Source organism: Macrosteles quadrilineatus, unplaced genomic scaffold (assembly GCF_028750875.1).
Source record: "Macrosteles quadrilineatus isolate MER2022 unplaced genomic scaffold, UCM_ALF_1.0 Scaffold_2__2_contigs__length_208266976, whole genome shotgun sequence".
Classification (NCBI taxonomy): Eukaryota; Metazoa; Arthropoda; class Insecta; order Hemiptera; family Cicadellidae; genus Macrosteles; species Macrosteles quadrilineatus.
The window spans coordinates 119,071,247-119,095,771 of record NW_026542595.1 but is presented as its reverse complement, the minus strand read 5'-3'; the positions used below and the strand labels follow the sequence as shown (position 1 = coordinate 119,095,771).

Genomic DNA, 24,525 nt, shown 5'->3' with positions numbered 1-24,525 from the left:
CCTAAATTATTATTACCTTATCTTATGAAAGAAGCAAAACTTTTTACATAAAAGTATGCTCTCTTACCTATCATGCCTAAAATAGAGTCTCTTTAAACTGAGCTTACATTGGTCTTTTAGAAAATATGGTAAACCTGAAAGGAAATAAAATGTAAACATATCGGGGAAATTATCCTCATGTTTGTACAACGACAGTCAACCAAGAAATATCAGCTGATCTGGTTTATTAGTTTATTATTACTCTTCACTACAATCAGCTGTTTTAGTGACTTGTTTGTTGAACGTGACGATTTTTCCAATCTTCTAAATAAAGTAAAGGGTCGAAGGATTTACTCTTCTATAGTTCGGCCGCTTAGGCTGCGGCCACACGGGCGTTTTTTCACGCAAGAACGCAGCGTGAAAAAACGCGAGAAATATGAGCAGCATTAAATGTAATGAGGTATGCCACACGCAGTGAGTTTTCCCGCAGTAGCGGGCGCCCATTTGTTTCAATGCTACTTTAATTTTTCGCGTGTTTTCACGCTGCGTTTGTGCGTGAAAAAAACGCCCGTGTGGCCGCAGCCTTAGAAAACGACCTGCGCGCTAATGCTAAACCAATGCTGGAGGAGGTCGCTTTCTAAGCGGCCGAACTATAGCATTACTCTACTCTCACTCTAAATGACGATTCTCTACATATGTTTCATCTTTAGGATTATAAATATCGCACTTAAGGATTACTCCTAAGGTTTTCTTATTCACACACTATGTTGTTGCTTAAATTAAGTTTACCCTTAAAATTACTGGTTCTCGCGAGGAACTCTTAGGGTTACACTTGGATAACTAAAACTGGGTTTTAAGGTTTACTCTCTCGGGTTGTTCTTTAGTATCATTTATCTTCCAGAATACTCTATAGGTACTTAAGCTATTACTCTTAAGATTACTCTTAAGCTTTACACTTCAGAATAACTCTTCGGGAATCACTCTTTGGAACGAATCTTCTGTTTTACTCTTAAGGATAAGCTTGAGTATTTTATCTAGTAAGAATAAATAAATAAATAAATGAGATTGTAGACAGTTTTTCCTTCTTTAGACAACATAAATTGCTTAGTAATTTCATACGAAATCATTAAGAAGTGTAAAGGATTGCTTGTATTTGGTCGAAATCGAGAATATTGCTCAAAGTAAAAAAACATGTATTCAACAAAAAATTAAATTAAAAACAAAGAACTTTTCATAACCTAAGTTAGGACCTTATCCTTCTACAGCAGACCAGGCGTTTCAGTAGAGTCTTTATAATATCCTGAAGACTTCCTGGTTCAGGATCATTCACTTTTCACTTGGTCCTCGAACCCTGCCTTGAGGAACTCTCGCATGAGGTTGTTCACCGCATCAGGCACCTCTTGTTGTACACTGTGACCAGCACCGGGAACCACCTGATGGAAAATTAGGTCAAACCCCGTTACGTGCCCACAACTCGATTTTTTACAATTAAACTTCTACAACTTAATAAAACCTTTAACAGGTAACAAATAATGAAAAATACAATATTTAGAAAAGGTTTTTTATCACAAGCTGTGTAGCCTACAATTGGAGAAAAAACACAAAATAATAGAATATGCTATAGCGTCGCCAGCAGCGGTCCGCGGTTATGAAACACTTTTGACTTTTTGGCAACAATGAGATAACGATTAATTTTAGTTCAGTTGCTCGAAAAACAGCTTAAAATTTGCAGTACAGTACTTAGTTATATTCTACAATTTTTTGTGTTTTCTCCAAAGTACCTATGACCTTTAGTCAATCTCCCATAAAACATATACTTAAAATGTTCGTCACGACGAGAAACCTTGCACAAAACTATCCGTTATTTCATAAATTGCCCTTTAGGGTCGTAATTCCTTTCTAAAGGGAACTTTCCATACACCTAATGTTAAAATGCCTCTGCTGTAAGTACTTGTGTGTATTTTTATTCTTTCAATTTATTTGGTACCTTATTAAAATCAGGTGCGATTATTTGTTTGTATTACTGTATTCTGTTTTGTTTATTACAGCTTAACTTAACCAATCAATAGTTTTAATAATAATAATAATAATTAATAAAGCTTATGAAGTCAAACGGGGTGAAGCCCGTGGGTAACAGCTAGTTCAAGTAGCGTGTGATTAAAAACCTTCTCTAAACATTATATTTTTCATTATTTTATACCTATAAAAGGTTTCAATAAGATAGTTGAAAAAATCAAGTTGTGGGCACGTAACGGATTTTAACCGAAAAATAAAATGTCATGTCGATAGTGTAGAAGGTATAATCCTATTAGTGTGGCTATTGAGTTCAACCCTCGCCCATTATCCGGCCTCGGCGTCGTCTCGGTCGTGAACTTGAGCTTGTGTTAAAGAGTCATTCTAGGGCCTTTAGTGCCATTGTCACATAAGTTGAAGTTCATCCCTTACGGCGGGCATAGGACGGAAAATTAGCAAGGAGAAACTATATTTTTCGTCATTCAAAGATTTACAAAGATATACTAAGGTTTGAAAACTGTTAAAACAACTATTACACAAGGTACAAAATTGACTAATAGCACATTTAACAGGTAAATAAACATAAATCGTGAGTATTTCATTGCTATGTCAACATTTGACAAAGTCAATTTATTTGCATTTCATACGTTCATGAATGAAAAACAAACTGAACGAAATTGGTTTGCCAACTCTTCTGTTATTGTTATCAAAGAGAATGTTATAAAAACCGTTTTTACTCACCGAAGCTAGGTTTCATTTTGAGAATAGTGTCACAGCCAATAATCGTGTGAAATGTTTATAATATGTTTTGTAAAGTTATGTTTTGACTAAGTAAGAGTAATAAAGTAAAGAGAACAAGCACAGGATTGTGTAAGTAACTAATGTAAGTAAGTAATGTGTTAGTTAGTATGACTAAGTTACCAATTAGATGATTAAGTGACTAAGTAATGAATAAGCACGTAATCAATTAGGTTACTAATTAAGGAAAGTAAGTAACGAAGTAGTAATAAATCAAGAGATAAAGTAAACATTGATGTGACTAAGAAATCTAAATAAGTTAAGTTGGAAACTAAAAGAATGCCAAAGTAAAGGTTTTATGAAGTAAAGTAATTTAAGCAAGCCACTAAATAACTGAAGAAAGTAGTAAATTAAGAGAGTGAGTATGTTAAGCGCCATATTACCTCTGTAGTCAGGTTGTACACCATCCTCCTAGTCTTGTCCACCGCCTCCAACTCCATGTACGGGTCTTCGCCCCCGAAGATCAGCAACCCCCGGGGCATCTTGAAGTCCGTAGCACGTCTCTTGAGAAGCCCTCGGTCTGGGGCGAGGGTGGCGCGGTAGAAGTTGATGGGCGGAGTTAGGGCTCCTGGAAGTGGACATTTTGAAAATTACTCTGAGAATCATATCTCGTTTGCTGGGCGATGAATGTGACTTAGGCGATTTGAACGTCACTTAGTATGGATTTGTGTATTGAATGTTTTGCTTCAACTATTTTTCATCTGAGGATGCTGCTTTTCTCTCCTTACTTAATTTCGACCCTTGTAGCTGTTGCTTCTTTGGAGATTGTAATTTTTCTCAAATAATTTTTATTTGAAACGTCTTCATTTGTATTGTAGACAGTTCTAGATATTTTAATGTATCCATTCTCTTCCATTACATTTAACGTCCATTGGTTGGTTTTTCTTTCTGTACTTTATTTACTTAAATCTTTTTTAAATGACCTACATTTAATATGATTTAATATATTTATATTCAAATTTTACAACGCCCTTAAAGACGGGTGGGAGAAAAATTATAGTGATACTATCAAGAAAATTAACAAAGCACCAACCTGTTCTTTGGCTCTAAATTAAAAACATATCTTTAAAATAATATAGCTAAGGTTGTTATTGCCGACATATATAGTATGGAATCTGTACGAGGGGAAGATAATAAGTCCGATTAGTTTAGCCATTCATTAGTGCTAAATTTAAATATTGATCCTGAAAGCTGTGGAATTATCAATGTGAAATGCTACAGAGCACTTAATGAAGCTATTAAACTTGCGGGTATCTGTTGTCGAACCGGTTAAACTCTCCTGGTTGTCGAATACAGTTTTACCTATAAAATTGGGTAGTTTTCTAGTAAAATGGTTGACAGCTTATTCATTTTAATTTTCGATTAAAACTCGTTGTAGCATAATTTTTTTGGGAACATTTCAGAACATTTTTTTTAGCTCAATAAAATATCGTTTTGGCAAACAGTGGTTTCTTTTGGAATTTTTGCAGTATGCGAACAGCACTTTAAATATGGAAATATACGGAAGTAATGTTAACTGTACTAACAGGGTTTGGTTATTTTCGTAACTAATGCTACTGTAAATTTATTAATATGTTTAAATTAAGTGCATAAAAATAGTCTAATTAAAAGCACAATTTAGAGTCACGGTGTGAAACAACCTCCAAAAATTAAAATTGGTCCTAAAAACCTTAATTTAGGCCTGCAGGTTTCTTACAACCTACAAATAGAATTAAATTGACCATTTTCTAAAAGCATCACCAAATTAGAACTTTGATAGATCAAAGTTAAAGCTGCACAAAAATAAAACAACCACTCTATTATTTGTTTAGTAAATAAGGCTACCATTTAATTAAACGTTTCGAACTAAAGAGGACGAAAATCCAATTCCGCTTCAACTCGAGTTAATTAGTAAGTAAATATTCGAGTTATTTACAACCATCCCTCAAAGTGTTTCGTTTGAGAACTTGTATCCCGCTCGTAGAATGATTATTCCGTTCTGCCTGATGTTTACTGCGTGATTTAGTTAATGAATACGATGTCATAATTAATTTGTTTGCTGTAAAATTATTATCTGTCAACATGTTTGAAGTCTATAATTTTAAATATAATAGTACTAATATCAAACACTACTACTATCTGCTAATACCTACTATTAGTACTAATATCTTTGTAATAATGCTATTTAAAAGGATCAAAATATTCATACACTATAATATTCCAAAACCACATATAGAAAAATACAAGCATAAATCATATTAAAAGTGTTCAAAATCGCAACAAAAAACTTTCAAATTAAATACAAAATAAAACAAATACGATGATGCTTGATTTGATTTATTTTATCATCTTCATTCTTCTTTAGTTAGATGCGTTATTTGAGTTTGCTGGAAACCAACTATTTTATTCGACGAGTTAAACTTTATGATAAAATAAATAAAAGTGAATAAGCAGATATATAAATTATTTTCTGCCTTAACATCTTGTAAACAAACTTTACCTGGTTTTCCAAAAGTAAACTTGTAGGCTTCCACATCTTCCTCTGAGAATGGAGATGGACTCTTCTTTGTCGCAAAGTATTTCTTGATCTGAGCCAAGTCACTGATCCGCATGTAAAGCTCGGGCAGATAAGGGAGTTGGAAGAAGAATATGTACCTGTGGGAAAATATTGTCGTCAATAATAGGAAACTAAATTCATTTTATGTATAAGAATTGACTATGCAACCAATTAATTGACATTTATAATGAAGACATTTCATTTCAGTTCTATTCAACTTAATTTGATTTCATAAAAAAAAGTAAAGCAGATTACAAAATGGTTTCACATTTGACAATGTATAAAATTGTGTCCAAAGTCGTGTTTATTTTTAAAATCCATACAATTTAATTCCAATTAGATAAAATACTGGGGGTCATAAATTATTGGACAAATTTAAAGATTTTTTATCCAGTAATCTACAGTTCTGCAAAAAATAATTATAAAAAGTTCAGTAATTTCAAAAAGTAATTTTTAAAATCTAATAAAATCACCTAAACAGTTATTGGTAAGTTATGTTTTCTTCTAAGGTGAGGACCTTTTAGACTATGTTAAACACTTTCCATTCGTTGAAACTGCCTACACCAACATTTTATAGAATTGTTACTTGGAGAATTACGGCCATACTCTAAACGGAGCTTTCTTCGAACAGTTAGGTCTATTACAGATCTGCTTTCTTGAACCCAAAGAACTCAATTTGTTATTTCTTGCACACTAGTCATTTTGATACTGAAGTTAGTTTAATGTTTGATTGGTCAAATATCATACTCAGCTGATGTAAGCACCATTGTTGCCCAGCTGACTAAGCCTCAACACAAGTTATTGAGGAGAACACATAACTTACATTCACAGCTCAACAAATTTTTATAATTAATTTAATTTTCATAATATTGTTGTTTGCTGTTACTGTATAAAACTGCTTTACATTTTCTATTTTACGAAACGATTCCCATGTCTCTAAATTGATTGGTTATTTAATCTTATGTGTCCAATAATTTATGACCACCCTGTACTATCTGAAATGAGAACTTCTACCAGCTGTACCATGATTTGCGGAACTGAGAGAAACTTTTGATTAGCATCTTTCGAAACACCACTGGATGAGGAGTTCCCATGATGACGTAAGAGGAGACCATCTTCGGGTAGATCATGAGAAAGTACCAGGCGACGACGCCGCCCCAGTCATGTGCCACCAGGGTGCACTCCTCCCGACCTGAGCAATATAGAAATATGGTGATGCATAAATGTTGTACGTCAGTTTAAAACACATAAATTAGCCAAAGTTAAAATAGGCTTTTAATGTGTCACACAAAACAAGGAATTAAATAAATGAATATATGTTTTGTAGTGTTATAGTACATGAATTAATACATTTCTTTTACGAAACTAATCAATAAATGGGATTCTAGCAATATAGTCCCTATTATATAACTAGTAGTCAGTAAACGTTTGAGTTTAGTAGGCGCGTGTTGACTCTAGTTTTGCTAAGTCACAAACACAACTTAGGAAAGTTCTACCAGCTGATTGTGATTGCTGAGTCATCTTACCTAGCGCTTCCACAAGGTTCTTCACATCCTCTACCAGATACCTGAGTCTGTAGAAGGAGCGTCCCTCTGGTTTCTCCGAGTCCCCGTACCCTCTCATGTCTACAGCCACCACCCTGGACAAGAATTAAGCAGCCGTCAAACAAGGAGTCAATCTATCCATCAATTCGTCGCCCATTTCAGAATCAAATGCGTATTCTAGTTGAATTAGTCGCTGATGCATATTATTGATTTCTGGGTACTTTGGCATTATACGGAGACCACCCTTTTACACTGTACTACAGCGGTTATGTTAAGTTGGGTTATCATAAATAGAAAGAATGACTCATCTGGTATCGTCCGATTCATAATGAAACAAGGAAAGTCCATCAAACATGTTTATGATAACCCTAACATAACCGCCGCAGCGCGCTGTAAAATATGTGCTCCGTATGTATGCAAATATTAAGGCCAACTATTTACGTAAGCCTCGCGGTGTCAAAACGCCCATTTTCATCACGCCATACATGTTTATCGTCCGTACTATTTGTTTGTGTATTCCAGTAATTTATACATTAAGCATTGCGCCGTTATAAAATTATTTATACTGATGAACTGAGTGCTAAACTTAAAATGGTTTACAATACCTGCATATAATAATCCTTTTTTGCTGATTATGGCAAATAGTTTCAGTTCATTATTGAACCATCTTCAGGCCTCAAAGTGTCAAATAATCACCTGGCCTGAAGATGGTTCAATAATGAACCGAAACTAGTTGCCATAATCAGCAACAAAGGATTACTATATGCAGGTATTATAGCTATTTTAAGTATAATACAGTAATCCGGAGGCTAAACAACTATTTTTTTAAATGAGTGCTAAACATGTACACGATGGGAATTGAAATTTGTACAGCGAAATGTCTTCGAAAGTAATCAATATCAACACGTGAAGACCTATTCCAGGATACATCATGTTTAAGCCATCTTGATATATTTAAATATCTTTGAGTATGAATAAACATCATTATATATAAATATTATAAGAATGAAACATAGTAAAAAGTAAGTATCCTTTAATTAAATTAAAATAAAAGCTAATTTGAAATGGTAAAGTTACTTTTTAAATTGTAAAGTAATACAGATAAAGTTTGTTCCAGCAAACCTTTATGAGAAATACATTAATTTATATTAAGTCAAACAAAATGTTCAGAGCACAATTAATAATAAAATCTAAATACAGTTCTTAAATCGTATCACGACTGTTGACATGACTCACACGTTATAATACGGATCCGTTTCAATAGGTAAAGGATCTACAAGCTTATTGCAATCCTTTGCGTCCAATAGTTTGCACAAGAGTGAAAAATTCTGTCTTATAAATCCCAGTGTTACTTTCCCTTGAGTAATATTTTATTACTATTACGTCATCTCAAATTAATTTTAAAACTGTGTGAACACGATAATTTGTATGATACAAGGTTTTTTAATTGATACCGATACATTAAAAAAATTATTATTGTTTATCACTATTTATTTTCATCTTCGAAGGGACAGGGATTCCACTGAAACGACCTTTTGGCTTTCATGAATTTCCAATTTTGTTGTCGAATTGAATCAACGCTGAGCGTGATTTATTCCAAACAAAACATCGGACGGGTAGGTCAATTTCTTGGTCGATTCGTAAAAAGTATCGTACAAAAGATTTTTTTAAACGTGATGAGAAGTTCCAAAACGTATTTGGGTACATTTTTGGGCGTAACTATTTATAATACTTTTAAAACTCAATTAGAAAATTTTTGTTAGGTATTTACTCAAAATCAATAGGGTATATTTCTTTTATCGTTAACATTCCTTATAAAGGATGGTAATATAACGCATTATTAAAATAATGTTTATACGCTCATTCTCTTAAAGATACAATATTAGAATCCAACAATGATAGAACAAAAAGGTTTTAGAATTATTGGACTATTTTAGGTAGAATTTTACATTAATATGATAACAGAATTATACAATTTTTACCTTCAACCGTTTTTTAAACTAGCCATTTAAAAGTTCAGTTCTTATAATTGAAAGATTCACTCAACAGCATTGTTTACTTACTAAACAGATTTCCTTAGAATTGAAAAGTTTCACTTTACAGCTGTTTACTTTCATATCAGCATAGTTTCATTTCATATCAGCATAGTTTTTCTCATATCCACACAGGTAACGGACCAATGAGGTTGAAGTATTGAGAGAAAAGAATTAAAATTGTAATGCTTCGAACGTCAACTAATCAGCTGATCAGTTGATCAGTTGACCAATTTAATTGTTGATCCGACTTGTTCATGTTGATACTCGCGTATTCGTAATTAAGTTAGTGGAAGTCCAAAAATAAATGAAATATTTGCCAAATTGTACCTGATACAATATTATTTATGGTAAGAATGCTGCTAGCAATGTAATATTTAACGAAGTTTAACAAACACGTAATTACAGGAAATCAGCTGATTATACAACAAGTCGTTGCATCACTTTCAGTGGCAATGACAATACACGAAAACATAACCTCTCTAAAAAGTTATCAGTAGTTAGTAATCCAGATTGATAGTAATTAAAAAACGGTCGTAGGTAAAGTAGTGTACGCAACTCGCGTTAATAGTCTTTACGCAATCGTTGCGTACACTACTATAACGCACCGATATAATCACATGCCGATCAAATGATAGAATTATTGAATGGCATTTTAGAGTATTGAAGTGAAATGGTGATGAAAGAAATTAACAATAGAGATCAAGAATAGAAAAATTCCTAATTCATGCAATTGAATGGTAGAATGATAAAATATATCTAAACATTTATAGTCGGAAAAGTATCAAAATAATTGAATATTACCAGTGATCTTTGGAGAATTCCTTCAGCTGGTGTCTCCAGGAGTACCAAAACTCCGGGAACCCATGCAGCATCAGCATCAAAGGCTTGGTTTTGTCCCCAGCCTCTACGTAATGAAGTTTCACATACTGTAAACAAAACCTGTATCAAAACGGCCCTCTATTTTTTATAGTGGAATTAATACTTTTAACGTAAAAGGGAAACAGTCCAAACAATGGACTTACAACGTCTTATTTGTATTCTAAAGCACCAATAGTTTGTAGCCTAATAAAAAAATTGGCATTGGATTCCTTAATCGATTTTCGGACAACATCTAAAACTACTCAAGCCCACAACACAACAGAAACAGATTGGTATATAGTGAGATCCATATAGTTTTGGAAACTCCCTGTCCTAAAGCCATAAGACAATTATTTTGAAACCCTAAATAAACTAAATATAGCAAAATGAAGTTTTTTGTTGTTGACTCACGGTAAACTGTGTAATTTTATTTTAATAGTACATTTGCAACAAAAGATTACACTAAAACTTAATTATAACCTAATTTTTAAAATACATAATACACTCTTTGATCACATCCAACCAAGGTAATGTGTTTGTTAGAGTGTTATGGATATTAAGTTAATTTATAGTTCAATGGTAAATTGTATCCCGCTTGGGCCCGAACCAGTGACCTTCATATTTGGATGTGAGGACTGCAACCACTCGTTCTGATCTTAGGAGAGGTTAATAATAACATTATCTTTTGTTTTTCTATGGACAATTGCATTACTCAATACTAAAAGTACAAATAGAACTTCAGTAGTAGCACACTATATTTTCGAAAGATGCGAACAAATATTTTCACAAAATTCAAGTTTCTGGCTCCTGGACTAATTTATTAAGAAAATAATAGGTTTTTACGTATCTCCGTCCAATGGTCCAGCAATAAACATTGCTCAGTAGATATCATGTTTCGTTGCAAAGACAGCATTCTCAAAGCCTGCAACTCGTCAAGAACAAAATTTAAAAAATACGAGCCGTGTTTCGAACACGTGTTCGTGATTTTATGAACGTGTTCGTGCCGAACACGAACATAAATACTGTACGTACACAAACATTTAAATAGTGCTATCAGGGTACTGATCAGTGATAAGTCCGGAGCGGCTGGGGTTGGTAGAAGACTCGTTTTTATGTTCATGTTCGTGCCGTATTTGTTTAATTGTGTTCTCGACGAGTTGCAAGCTTTGAGAATGTTGTCTTGACAACGAACATGTAAGTTACAGAGCAATCTTTTTGTCATTTGACTATTTGTTGGAGATAAAAACCTATTATTGTCTTTACTAGTTTCTCAAGAGAACTGTTTACAATTGGTCCATTTCGTCCACATAAACGGAATGTCTACTACAGTATCCAACTCAAATATGTTACATAAGTTTGATGTTTGAAATCTCTTGTGATGAAAATCGTTTTCCTCTATCTCGTCTTCATTCGCAGTTATGTTCAAGGTTTAATCATATAAACTTTCTCCGTCGCCGCAACGTCCACGGATTGCTGTTTAGGAAATATTCCCCATAATAGAGTACATCAGACACAGAATATAGTAAGCCTTGATATGAGTTAGTTTAGGGTCTGCTATGATGGATGCAATATTAACTCAAGAAGGAGTCGAACTAAAATAAATCTCAAGACTTAAACCTGAAAATCTTATCTGAATTCCTTTATTAATATTTTGAGTAGTAAACTAAGTAAGACTAGATAAATAAAGTATTTTTTTTTATTTTAAAATATTCAAAGCTATTTTATAATACAAAAATACATTTTAGTTTGAAGATTTTACTTAGAGAAACACAACGGCGAAAACCCGACTCTAATACCATGTTTCGTTCAAAAGCGACGATTTTTAAAAGTCTTAATTAAATCAATGACATTCCACGATAGAGATAAATTTAAATACTATGTCACGAATGAATGGCATTCCGCGATAAGGGACCTCCGATAAGATAACGCAGCAACTCATTCATTCGTTATCTCTTTAAATGTTTAAAAACCTACATCACTTATTCTTGATATTTCACCAATATTAGAAAAGCTGCCATTTTTGACTCGGTTGTCCGTTTGAGGTAGGGTTTGCGGCATTGTATTTTTCTAAAAAAGATCTTTAATTTGATGTGCGTATCAACCTATGCTTACCTCGCAGATTTTCTTAATGTTTTGAAATAAATATCATATCAGAGAAATAATCAAAATTTGTTTTTTGGTTGAGTAATGCAGTATCTTGAACTTACTGATTATTAATAAATTAAATTAAAGCCTATATTTTACTTAATATTTTAAGTCTAAAACACAAAAAACGTAAACAATATTTGAGCTCTTGATTTCTCATGATAGAAAACCCTTAAAAATTATTTTTGTTGGTTGTTCACCTTGCGTTTGCTTGAAACTCGTGTGATTTGAATAACTAGTAGCTTAAAATAAAGCCAGTACTGTATTTCACTGAAGGTTCTTAGACCAAAATATACAGGATTATATTATTATAACTGGTGAAATACATCTTAATTGAAGTAAGAATCCGAAAATAAATCAAATTATTTTTTTGGTCGATTAATACGGTAAATAAATATATGCCTATGCTTGGTGTGAAATCTGTACTTGAATACCTTCAATTTGAGACCTCAATAATGAAAATCGGTCCGGTAGAAGAGCCAAACGAACTCGGAAAAGAAAAATATGTTTTTTAATATAAGATTATTTTCAAAAACTGATAGAAAATGTGCGAAAACAATTTAAAATATTTTTGAAAGTCTTATAACTGAGTTATTTTTTCAACTTTTGATTTGTTAAAGAAAATTGTTGTGTGTTAATTTTGTTTTATGAGTGGTGTAAAATTGCTAGTTCTAATTTCGTCTTATCACAATTTATTGTTTTATCAATTTTCTATAAGTGAAGTACAACTTTCGATTCCTGATCTTGGATTCTTGAGTCTCACTTCTCAAATCTCGATTTTGAATTCTATATTCTACGATTTTGTACCGTAAACAAAGTGAAACTTAACATGTACCTAACAATGAAATATTAGGAATTATCTATTCAGATACCTAGCATACCAATAGAAAATCTGTGTTGTTATGAAAACTGATATTTACAGTGAATCATGTTGAAGTTTATTTCCAGGATGGGATAAAGCTTGCATATTACAATTTCGAAATGACCGATTGCACCGACAGTTTCGTCATGTAAAGATAGACCAAGCTTATAATCGTTGAACACTACTAACTGCACTGGGCAAGGTGAATGAACGGTTAGAAGTATAATTGCAGAGCGATGATCGCGCAACAATAGACCGCACAGCTGTTCTGATGGTCGACCTGCACTTTCCGTCACGTCAGCGGAGCGTGGATAATGATTAAATGTTTGATTGGCTGGTCTAATCATGTTGTGTACAGCAGGATACAAAAATATTCCGTAGGATTTTTGTCCTATTTGAAAATCTGGAGTGTATGTTTGTGTTGTTCAAGACGGTAACGTTTTAGTGCGCTGATTGTCTCAACACGAAAATGACCTTGGAAACACCTGTTCTTACATTGTTGGCAACTCGCTGCAGTTTACATTGAATACTGCATGTAGAATTTTAATTATATTGTAAAATAAGTTTGATGACTGTGTTATGTAAGTCGAGTCAGCTGATGTTGACTGAATGATGTTTCTCTTTTATTTTAGGGCAGATTTCATTGTTTGTTTCAGTTACTGATTTTTTTTCTGCTGAGCCAGAGGACAAGCATTAACATTTTTGTAAAATTGTATCAGTGCCATCTGTTTTGATGTAAGCAAATGTAAACTTGAAACAGTTCAGATGATTAACAACAGAATTCAGCACAAACTCTGAAATTTTAAAAGCCTATAGGACGAAGGGATTTCACAGTTTATCATATAAGCCCGCAAAATGTACATCTAAAGGATAACAGCTTTCATTATGCCCATAAAAAAATATTTAGGGGTCGATTTGCTGAATACAAAAATCCAACAAATTCTTGTAATAATATTAAAATAAGTTAAATACCAAATACCAATAACAACATAGTAAAAAAAAAAACAATCTGCTTTTGAAACCATTCATGTACCTTCAAGTTATAATACCATTGGAGAAACGATACAGTCATTCATAAATAGATTTACCTAATATTTACCTAATAGTTTTTTTATCACAACTTTATTTACAAGTTCAATTATAAGGTATAAGTAGTAAATAAGAAAACGATTTACTAAACTTGAACGTAGACATGGTTTTAACCGTTTTCAGCTGTTCTATGAGGATGATAAATCTATAAGAATGTAAGTTTAAGATATGCACAAGAGAGTGCATTTTATTATGACACAATGATGGTAGAATGAATTAAAAGGAGGAAATACTCCCCTTGTCAGTAGGGGGAAAAGCAGAGTTTCAACTCTTGTCACTTCCTCCCTTATACCTTCTCTGGAGGATTCTCCCGAATATGGGAGGACTCTCCCAGCATCAAGGGATATTTCCTCCGGAGAAGGTTCTCTGGAGGAAATATCCCTTGATGCTGGGAGAGCCCTTTCCTCTTGTCCTGTAAAACACAATACCACTGAACTGACCTTGAGTTGGACATAAGCGTGGTTGCCGAGGGCAGGGTCGTTCAGGCACTTCGGAGGGACCTCCCTGGACTTGACCTTCCAGAAGTGGACCGAGGGGGCGCGCACCCAGCGGTACAGGAAGCGGACGATGAACAGCGCGCCGTAGAACAACGAGATGGAGTAGAGGATGGAGTACATGAGGGTTGGCACCACCCAGAGCCTGAGGAGACGACCGACGTCCATGGTGCAGGTGCTACTGGAGAGTGAAGTGGAGTCGAGAGAGAGGTAAGGAGGGGGCTCTGCCCCACTGGTTCCTCAATGTACAGTAGGTGCCGTTCTCGCGACGCTTCGGAGAAAACGAAACATTCCCATTCCAGAATATATTTTTTTTTTCTAAAAACATACGGAAAGTAAATAAAAGATAGTCTAATGACACTTAAAACCTATATTTACGCATATACTGTGTATATGTACGCATGTACTGTGTGTCTGTGTGCACAAGACGGTAAATATACATAAAAGATGTTAAGTGGTGATCGAATTTCGATTGGACTCTCCAATCATCATCAGACCCAATAGGCGAATGATGGGTCTGATGATGATTGGAGAGTCCGATTGAAATCGATCACCAATAACCATCTTTTATGTATATTTACCCTCTTGTGAGTATCTTTTATTTACTTTCCGTAAATTTAATTACACGTGCAATCTAGGCCTATATAATACATGTTCTAAGGCTATGTACTAAATGTTTAGCCTTCTATATTAATGGAATTTGTCCGTAAAATTTACTCTGAAACTATGTGACCGTAACCATAAAGGTCAAACTTTTCTGTTACATCATCATACTTACTTAGAGACAGCTGTGCATTTACGTATATTAAGCTCAGTATTAACTAATTAATGCAGAATGAGTGTGAGATGGAGTGTATCTGTCCAGTTTTGTTAAAATAAAATGTTTCCTTAGCCAGAATCATTTCATAAAAGTCCAAAGATAGGCGGTAGGGTCCAGTTTTAAAACACAAAAAGCAACTAACTTTTCTCGTGATCTTTTGTACAACCACTCAACTACCTACAATAATCTAAATACTTAGTCCACAGTGTATTTCTCTAGGAATTATTATTTATTTCTCTACTTGGCTACAAGTTACTCCTCTTACTTTGAAGTACAACCACTTATAGTCGTCTATTCAGAAGCCGAGAAGTGTTTCACTGGGGTTTTTTTAGATAGGGATAACTATTTTAATTTCAGGAAATGGACTATTCCTACGCTGTTTTAGCTTGAAAAGCCCAATTCCGAATCAGCACAACGAGGTCAGACCGTGATTCTATCGGCTTTAGCATTACGTAGCCTAACCTAATGGCTTGGGTAGCGAGCCATGCTAAATCTGCATTCGCTTGTTAGTGGATACAATAACGGTAAACACAACTAGTTTGCTACAGGAAAACTAACTCTAAATAAAATATAGGCTTTTGTTAAATATGTACGACAAAATATTTTCGCGAGCTTAGAATTCAACATAATACAGGGTGGACAATTTAGTAGGTTAATCTGTAAGAATGAGATTTTGACTAAAGAAATCCGGAAATAAGACGTGAAATCTGTATTTGTAATAGTTATAATAATTTAAATACGACATAAATATATTACGGGAAGCTAAGTGGATGTAGTTATTACCTATACTTCGTTCACATTTTTAGGCTGTTTAGGGAAAGAAATCTATCCCCTTCATTTGACCTTTACCTTTAAAATAAGAGCTCAACAGCTGATTAAGCAACACTCATTAAATAGAAAAAAAGTAGTGGGGAAGCTCTCCCCACAAACCACCTATATATAGGAAACACAATGTTTAGTTGAATCCGGAAGAAAGTCAGTAGCTTTTTGATGGTTTGAATGTAGACCTAGACTAGCTGTTTAACAACATTAATAATCAATTTATACACAAAGTACATAGAGAAGTACATCAGTCTTTGATAAATTATTTAGTAAATTAATTAGCCTATTAGTCCCTGAAACTATTTTTAAAGTTGTCCTAAGCACAGTTTACAGCACCGTATAATATAACGATTCAGAAACTGGGCTTCTTGGCGCAAGATCACGTTCAAGCAATCCATCCACTTCAGGCCAGTTCACCTCAGTATCTTAGCCAATTTATATGGTTCATCTCGAGTATTATTCTATCTACCCGTCTGAGTAATTTCAGTTTATACTTGGGATTCAGGTATAAAAGCAGCTAGTTAAAGTTAAAGTTTTTAATGTTTTACGAATTTCATAACTAATGAATCCCAATGCACATTTATAACGTTTTGGTCATTTTCGTATTTATTAGAGTTGGTGCATGACAGAAGAGTGCGAGAGAGCATTAAATGGTTGAAAGTGTCCATAATAGAAGTCGAATTTACCAGCTGTACAACTCAGTATAACTGTGGATAGATTTTACAATTTTTTATTAAGGCCTACCTCATCAACCAGGAGCTTTGACAGGTGTCCAGTTTATCTGTTTTACGATTTATCATTTGTTTGGGAATATTGTAGCGGAATAGCATCATGTAGCCATTCCCCCCTAATTTACCATTTTAGCTATATAAATGCTACTAACAGTCTTCACAATCCTAAATTTGAGCACTACGGCCGTTTCGGAGATAACTCCATCGTCGGGTGCGTAGTCATCATACACTATACTGAACTATTTAATTTTTTTACATGGTTCCTTCATTTCCATTTCGTCAATGTTAATTAACTTAATTAAACTTTGACGCGATGGAAATGAAGAAACCACGTAAAAAAATTAAATACTTCAGTTTAGTGTATGATGACTACGCACTCGACGATGGAGTTACCTCCGAAACGGCCGTAGTGCTCAACTATAGGATTGTGAAGACTCTGTAAGTAGCCTTTATATAATGCCTTTATTACACGCAATCTGCCACACTGAATAATAATTTTTAGCTGTCCATGCAATTCGCATGACAATCAACCTATATGCATTAGCTAGGCGGTAAACCCCAGCCAGTTTCTAAATGCATGATATGATATCATCCATAATCCTAACTGATTGTCTGGTGATCCATATTTTCAGTTACCCAGAAGTCAACTATCATTGTATTTCGATTGTCCAGTATCATTGACGGATATTTAGCCAAAGTATGCAATACATCATATAACCGTTTGCCCAGTAATTTCTCGCTGTCCAGTGTCCAGAAGTCGACGAGTGGAAGCACGGTGGAGAGAGTGCTGAGAGTTTGAGTATCCGTGACGAAGCGATTTAGCGGTCTCCCATACACAGTGGAGTAGTGGAGATATTCTGCTGTCTCTCGGGCGGATTCCACTCTTTACACCTCTTAGGTTAGGCGTTCGACCAACCGACGCAATATTGTGTTGAAATAAAACACTTTAAATAACTATCGATACTTAGTCTTAGGGAATGACCTGTTGAACTGTTGATTGTCCCGTAGATCGATTGTTGTAATGCATCTGAAACGTCGTTCAGTATTTTCACCAGTTCGTTACGGTCAAATCCCGAACTCCGATAGACTTTAACTGTATAAGAATATATTTTAAACGTTATTATGTGAGTACGGATTAGTTAGCATTGCTTGTCGATATGTCATCAATATCACCATGCGATGACTCCCAATCGTGGTCCCGTGGAAGTCAAATTGTTTAGTAGGCCTAAGTTGTTAGTCTACCACTTACTACGGTTTAGCATGGCCGTCTTGGATAAATATCACAACTTATTTAGTGAATTTAGGCTGATTTTCCTGTGACGACATGCATCTTTGTTCTGATTACTTTAACTAGAGTAATCTGGTCAGTAGGTTTATTCTCAATTACATCGCTTCATTATTCAATATTACGTTTTACAGAAATAAAGGTTGATGATGCGATGTGATGCAATACTCTAATTGTTATTATCTGATAATATACCCTACCTGCGCCTACATTATCGTTACCAAATGTAATTTCTCTATCTATAAAATAGAAACGAATTTTGTCTCAGATGTTTTCATTCTGTTTACATTGATATTACTTGAACAGATTCAAATTCAAGTGATTCAAAACGAAATTCCAAGAATAGCAGTGAATGCTCCCTGGTTTGTTAGAAACAGGCATATACATGAAGCTAGGAGTGTAGTCTATCTCGGCCTTTATTGAAAAAACCACCTCAAAATTTCTGAAATCTTTAAACATGTTCCTAATGCATTGACTTTTCGTCTTGGTGAAGCAACGGAGAACAGGAGGTTACGTCGAAGGCTCCCTCAAGATCTATTGGATGAATGAAGCCAAAAGAAGATTATAAATATATTTCTCTAAATTATTTATGTTACAGGGTGTCTCCACGATGTTATTATTGTTAATTTCTTGTTTATTTTGTTAACACTTCTGCATTAACATGTGGTTTAGACAATTCCATTCAAGCAATGTTAAAGAACGTTAATTTTCGGGCCGGAAAAATTTGTTTATGTTATGGTCAATTAATGTTCTATTAATTAATGTTCTGTTCAAGGCCCCAAAACTAGTGTTTTCTAACCAACAATGTGTGTGTGTTTTATTTATGGTATAGCCTAATTATTGTTTGTCATGTGTTCGGTACAATAATGTTCCCAGCTGTATCAGCTGACAGCGCGTTGCGTCGTCTGCTAGATCGCGTCGCTGCAGTGTATAGCAGAGAAATGTAGGATGATTGTTATTGTTGTTGTTGAGACGCCAGTCATCGCTGTTTCTCTCCGGCCCGGTTTACTTCTGAACGTGTCTTTGACGAGAAACCCGTGACGGAACTGTGAAACTCTGAAGATTTGTGTTCAAATAAGAAATATTTCAAAATACAATGAATGTGTTGAATTTGGACTGGTTAAAAAATTATTAATTAGATGGGGGATTATCAATTCTATTGTCGTTAAAGAGTCCCTATTTAGGGTTCTATTGACGCTTAACCCTTACTTCGAAGGTATACCTATATGAGTCTAAAATCATGAAAACTTATCCGATTTTCACCTCTGTAAGTTCTAAGGATGTTGCTAGTTGAACTGTTTCTTTGCAGACGATTTTCAAATAGCACATAAATTCATGGAGTGTGAGAGAAAATAGCTACAAGTATTTTTCTTGTTTATGCAGGTGTATGAGTTTTGTTTGATTTGTATGTTATTACAAATGTTTCAATAGTTGAGCTATTATGTCGTAGAACGTACAGTATGACCTTTGACTATTAATACAACAACGTTGTAATTGTTAAGTACTTGTTGTGTGTAACGTCTAACATCCACATCTGATTGGCTAAACTAAGACCGATCCTCATAATCAATTAATTATTTCGGGAATGTAGTGCGCGCCTGCCTGGCTAATAATCTGGAAACATAGGTGTAACGCATATTGCCTAGCTTGCATTGAAGGCGCTCTGAAGTCGGACATTAAAGTCAAGATTGGAACTAAGAAACTTTGCAATTTTATGCTGGCCATAGTTAAGACATGTCTCTTCTCCACTGAAATTAGACTGGGAATAAAAGTTACAGCATTTGGAACGTTAGAAAATGACGTTCTGAACATGGGATTTCAATGAGGAATTTAGGAAAGTTCATTAGTATTCAGGTTTTGATACAAAAAACCTTCTGTTAGTTGTATTTTGCTTCAGAATTTTGTACATATTTGGATCCATATTTCAGTAGTCTAAGGATTTGTTATTGTTTTGGATATTTGTATATTTGTTTCTGGTGGTACATGTGAATATTTCGGTTTTGTGAGGCAACTGATCAACATCAACCATTAAATATGACTGCTAATAATCTGAGAAGAAAGGATGAAGTAGCTTATGAGCTTCGGATTAGAGGAGTTGATTTTACTTGCTCAGAAAACGTCTCAATCAGTGACTGTTTACTAATGTCTTAGCATAGATAAATCATACTCACTTAGTCTATGGTATTAGTTAAGGAAACTGTTGTCAATAAACTTGATGTGGATTTAAAATTTAAGGAGAAGTATGAGGATATCGTCTAATCAGTAGACGAGAATGATGGTAAGGGCAAGGACTATGAATACCAACGCATATCTGTGAGGTTGTATCATCTATACAGAATAATTGAGAGGATCCCAGTTGGAAAACCATAAGCACAGAAAGTGATTTCAGGGAAAACAGAATTGTTGTCCAAAGGTTTATTGCAGACATTTTCCATCAAGATGGTAAAAAAAAACCATCGTTGGTAACAGTTTTTTACCATCATGATGGAAACTGTCCGCAATAAACCTTTGAACAACGTTAACCACAGAAAACATATTACTATAACCCATAATGCCAACCGCGTGGTAAAAGGCATTAAGTGTTTTGAGAGAGTTTTGCCTGTCAATCGTAGGCAGCGCCACCAGCGTTGCCAAACACTCAGCATAGCAACGCTGGTGGCGCTGCCTACGATTGACAGGCAAAGCTATCTCAAAACACTTCATGCTTTTTACCATGCGGTTGGCATTCTGGGTTATAGTAGTATGTTTTCTGTGACGTTAACTCACCATCACCAACAATGAACTTCAAACAAAAAAACAGAATTACTTGAAAATACGAAGGTTAGAGGAAGTTTTTAAGAAATCGAGGGTTCTTCAAGTCAAGGATATGGACAGACCAAGCAGGTTGCTACTGTAGAGGTAATTGCTTTGAGTAATAAAACTGATGTTTTGGACATGGAAATTTCCTGAAGCGATTCCTTTGTGAAAGATTCTGTTCCTATGACCAAGCATCAGCAAAACAGGAAAACGTCAAAATTGTATGGCCAGGAAGTCAGTGCCTGTATATTAATGGGGAACCAAGGTCAACAATGAACAAAAGCAGAGTATTGGGCATTGGGTCGTTTCTTGAAAGAGTAGAGGAGTTAAGAAGAGCTCAAGGAGTTAGCGAGGAAGAATTATTCGAGTCAGCTGGAGACTTGTTTGAGGACGGTTATGGTCATCATTACCTAAAACATTTCCAGGAGTGTCTTCCCCTCTGAAGCTGGATTTAGCTTGTGCTACCTCTTTCAGAAGAAAATTTCCCCCTACCAAAGTGGCAGCAAACCAGACTGGTAGATTTCCATCGAATATGAAAAGTTGGAACTGCGGAGAGCTTGGTCATCGTTATTCTGCATGCAGACAGGATCAGAAAAAAATCTGCTGCGACTGTGGTCAGCCTGATGTCGTGAAAGCTAAGTGTGATAGAAGCGTACCAAAAAACTCGTAAGGCCGGAGGTTGGCATACAGTTTCAGGCACCTACGGCAAAACCAAAACAAACCATTTCAAAATTGATCATCTCTTAAAATTCAAAGAAAATAATAGGCAGCCACACTTGGATGTCAAGATCTTTGGGAAGAATGTTCAAGCCTTGCTAGATTCAGGAGCATTCCACCCATTGAGCACATAATATTCATAAAGAGGTCACACTTCTATAAGCGAATTACAGCAGGATGTCGCCAGTCCAGAGGGCCACGACCCAGCCAAGATGGCAGATGAAAGGATGACTCGCCACACTAGCGAGCGCCGAACCAACTACGGCGGTGTAATTGGGCAATTCACTGACTGTACTGTATAGACGCACGTATCTTATAAACGCAAATATATGTTTTAAGTTTTAAGTTTTTGTAAAGCTTTTATTTTCAAACGGTGACAACCGTAGTAAGGTGTGTTCTGTAGAGTTATTTCATAGAACAGTATTAACAGTTATACTGGTGATAGTTTACATATTTTTGATTGATTCAGTTTTATTTAGTTATTTAGCTTAGTTTCAACAGTGCATTATTTAAATTAAGATACACAAATGCCGCAAACATGTTCTGCCTACGGATGCAACAATAGGGGGAAAACTATTGAAGCACAGGTAAGCATTAAAATTAACAGCAATAATAGTTAATCTGGAAAAATAGGTGTAACATAGATTGCCTAGCTTGCATTGAAGGTGCCCTGAAGTCAGACATTAAACCAGCCTCCAGTGAAGGTAGATTGGAACCAAGAAATGTTGTAATTTTATGTTGGCCATAGTTTTAAAACCCACCCACTTCTCCACTGAAATTAGCCTGGGAATATCAACAGAATTTGGAACGTTTAATAATAATTATATTCAAAAAACAGGACAACAAAAAGTTAAGCAGTATACAGTAAGAAGTCAAGGTATTTACAGTCCTTAAAATCTAAACATTTCAACAAAGCAGATTAAGCTTAAGCTATAGTAGTCTATAGTCACATTTCTATGAGGGAGGAATAAATAAATTAGTTCAATAAATTAACAGTTTTAATTGACAATGTATTCATTTAATTTATTTATGTACTTTACATGGTTTATTAAGATGAAAGTTACTAAAAATTTTATAAATTGATGTATAAAATCTAATGATGCCATAATAGACTATATAATATATAACATATCACATTGATTTAACCAGATAGTTTCACATATGATCTCTGATCACGATGACATTTAAATGATCCCATTTATTTTTACAAGATTCAGAAACAGGTAGTGGTAGTGTCCAAAATTATTTGTAGGCTATTATATCCTTATTCTATGTATATCATTTTTTTCAGACAGAGAGTAAACCCATTTAACACGTTCGCTGCTGAAAACCTTTACACAGGCGCTCGAAAACTGTGGCGAGGCTCGGGCGGAGCCCCGGCGCGCTACTGAATCAGCGATCGCAATTGGCATTCAAATATCTCAGAAAGACCAATCACAAAATATAGCATTAGGCCGCAGCAAACGTGTTAATTGAAGAAAACCCTCAAAGAATTAGTTAACAAATTGGAATAATTTAGTATTTTTAGAACTTTTTGGGTCTCGGGAGCAGACAAATTATAAGTAAAAAGAGATAGAAAACAAATAGTATTTTTGGTAAAAACATTATGTAGGTTGTGCCGGAGAGAGTAGTTTGAATCTCCTGGTAGAAGGCTGGTAAATTTTTCAAACAAAAGTTTTTCTCCTTAGTTTGTCTTCAGTATAGTCCCACATGTTAAATTAGCTTAGGTGATTAGGTTATGTATAAAAATGGATTTAATCCTTAATAACTTTTACTATATGGAATGTTAATGCAAAAAGGTCATTTAAGCCCCTAGCGAAGACACAACTTCAGCGGGTTCGAGAAAAACCCAAAAGTCTGGCGAAGTTGACGGGAAATAGCTAGTTTCTCTATAGTCTATATTATACTATTCACATTCTCCGACAACTTTTCCTACTGACTAGTTGTTGTCTTGCCTATTGTCTAGGTAAAAATCTTCAGGTTGTTGACTTTGTCTGATCTTGAACTATCTTCATATGAATCTTCTCTGTCGGATCGTCTGTAACAGTCTGTTGTATTTTTTTTTTAAGTACTGTGACTACAAACTAGTGACCCGACACTGATGCCAAGAGGAAAATTTTAAATGTTGAAAAGTGAAATTTGTGACTATAAGAGGTAAAGGAGAACTATGGCAGTTAATTATTGTAAAGTTTTTCTAGTGGTGCGACTTTAACAATGCATATTCCTCCTTGCTTGAATGAGAAAACTTTCTTTTGGAAAAATCTTGAGAAAACTTTCTTTTGAAAAATTTCCTATATAGGGAATAAGAAGCTATTACCGTAGGTAGCTAAGACCTACACTGGGGATTGATATAGGTACTTTTTTGTTTTGGTGACTCCAAAAACCAAACAAATCAAATATAATTAGGCAACAACGGTAAAAAAGGTAATATTCCTTTAACTTAAAGACACTATGTTCAGGTTATTTGAAAACTTTAATAATGCATTTAGAATAGATTGGATTGATTTAGAGGTTGTCGGAGTTACCTTATGCATCACATGAAGTCTTTTGGTCCAATGTGTACTTTAAACATTTGTAGATGTATATATATTGCTCCTGAAACAAATTTTGTAAAGCAAAACAGAATTAATATTCTTAATCTGAATGTCATGACTAATTTATTGCACGTTTTGTTTAAGGAAAGGCTCTAGGCCAGGATTTTAAAATGTAGAAAAAGGAGGATAGCAGCTAGCTTACCTTGAAAGTGTGGGTAGGCCATAGAACAAGTAGAAAAACATTTTGCACACAATATTTCGTCCCCTAAGGGACTTTGTCAAGTGTAAATAAATAAATAAATAAATAAAAATGCCTTTATGGGCAAGCCTCTTTCAGTACAAGAACTGTTTTACAAAGTACAGTAACTCATGTCAATATAACAAACTTAAAAATATACAAAAATTATGATACAAAGCAATGTGTATGAGAAAACAAAATTATGAGCTACATACAGTACTTTGCTAC

At 34.6% G+C, this 24,525-nt stretch overlaps 2 protein-coding genes across 8 annotated transcripts in view; both read right to left on the bottom strand.

Annotated features, from left to right (window-relative positions):
• Positions 1-1,155: 1,155 nt before the first annotated feature.
• Positions 1,156-14,620, bottom strand: LOC128985842 (epoxide hydrolase 4-like). Its single transcript, XM_054405774.1, has 7 exons — positions 14,301-14,620; positions 9,708-9,832; positions 6,853-6,965; positions 6,350-6,518; positions 5,270-5,424; positions 3,174-3,358; positions 1,156-1,412 (listed from the first exon to the last, which is right to left on the bottom strand). The coding sequence occupies exons 1-7, from the start codon at positions 14,520-14,522 to the stop codon at positions 1,302-1,304; spliced, it is 1,080 nt and encodes a 359-aa protein (XP_054261749.1). The 5' UTR covers positions 14,523-14,620; the 3' UTR covers positions 1,156-1,301.
• Positions 14,621-22,720: 8,100 nt separating this feature from the next.
• LOC128985841 (tyrosine-protein phosphatase 10D) overlaps positions 22,721-24,525 on the bottom strand; it is a 60,482-nt gene continuing 58,677 nt past the window's right edge. For 6 of the 7 annotated variants that reach the window (XM_054405767.1, XM_054405770.1, XM_054405766.1 and 3 more), the window contains 2 exons: positions 24,051-24,120; positions 22,721-23,573 (listed from right to left, as the gene is read on the bottom strand). In XM_054405767.1, the coding sequence (XP_054261742.1) occupies positions 24,052-24,120 (69 nt within the window). In that variant the 3' untranslated portion in view covers positions 22,721-23,573; position 24,051. The remainder of the gene's footprint in view (positions 23,574-24,050; positions 24,121-24,525) is intronic. The other variant, XM_054405773.1, reaches the window with a different exon arrangement.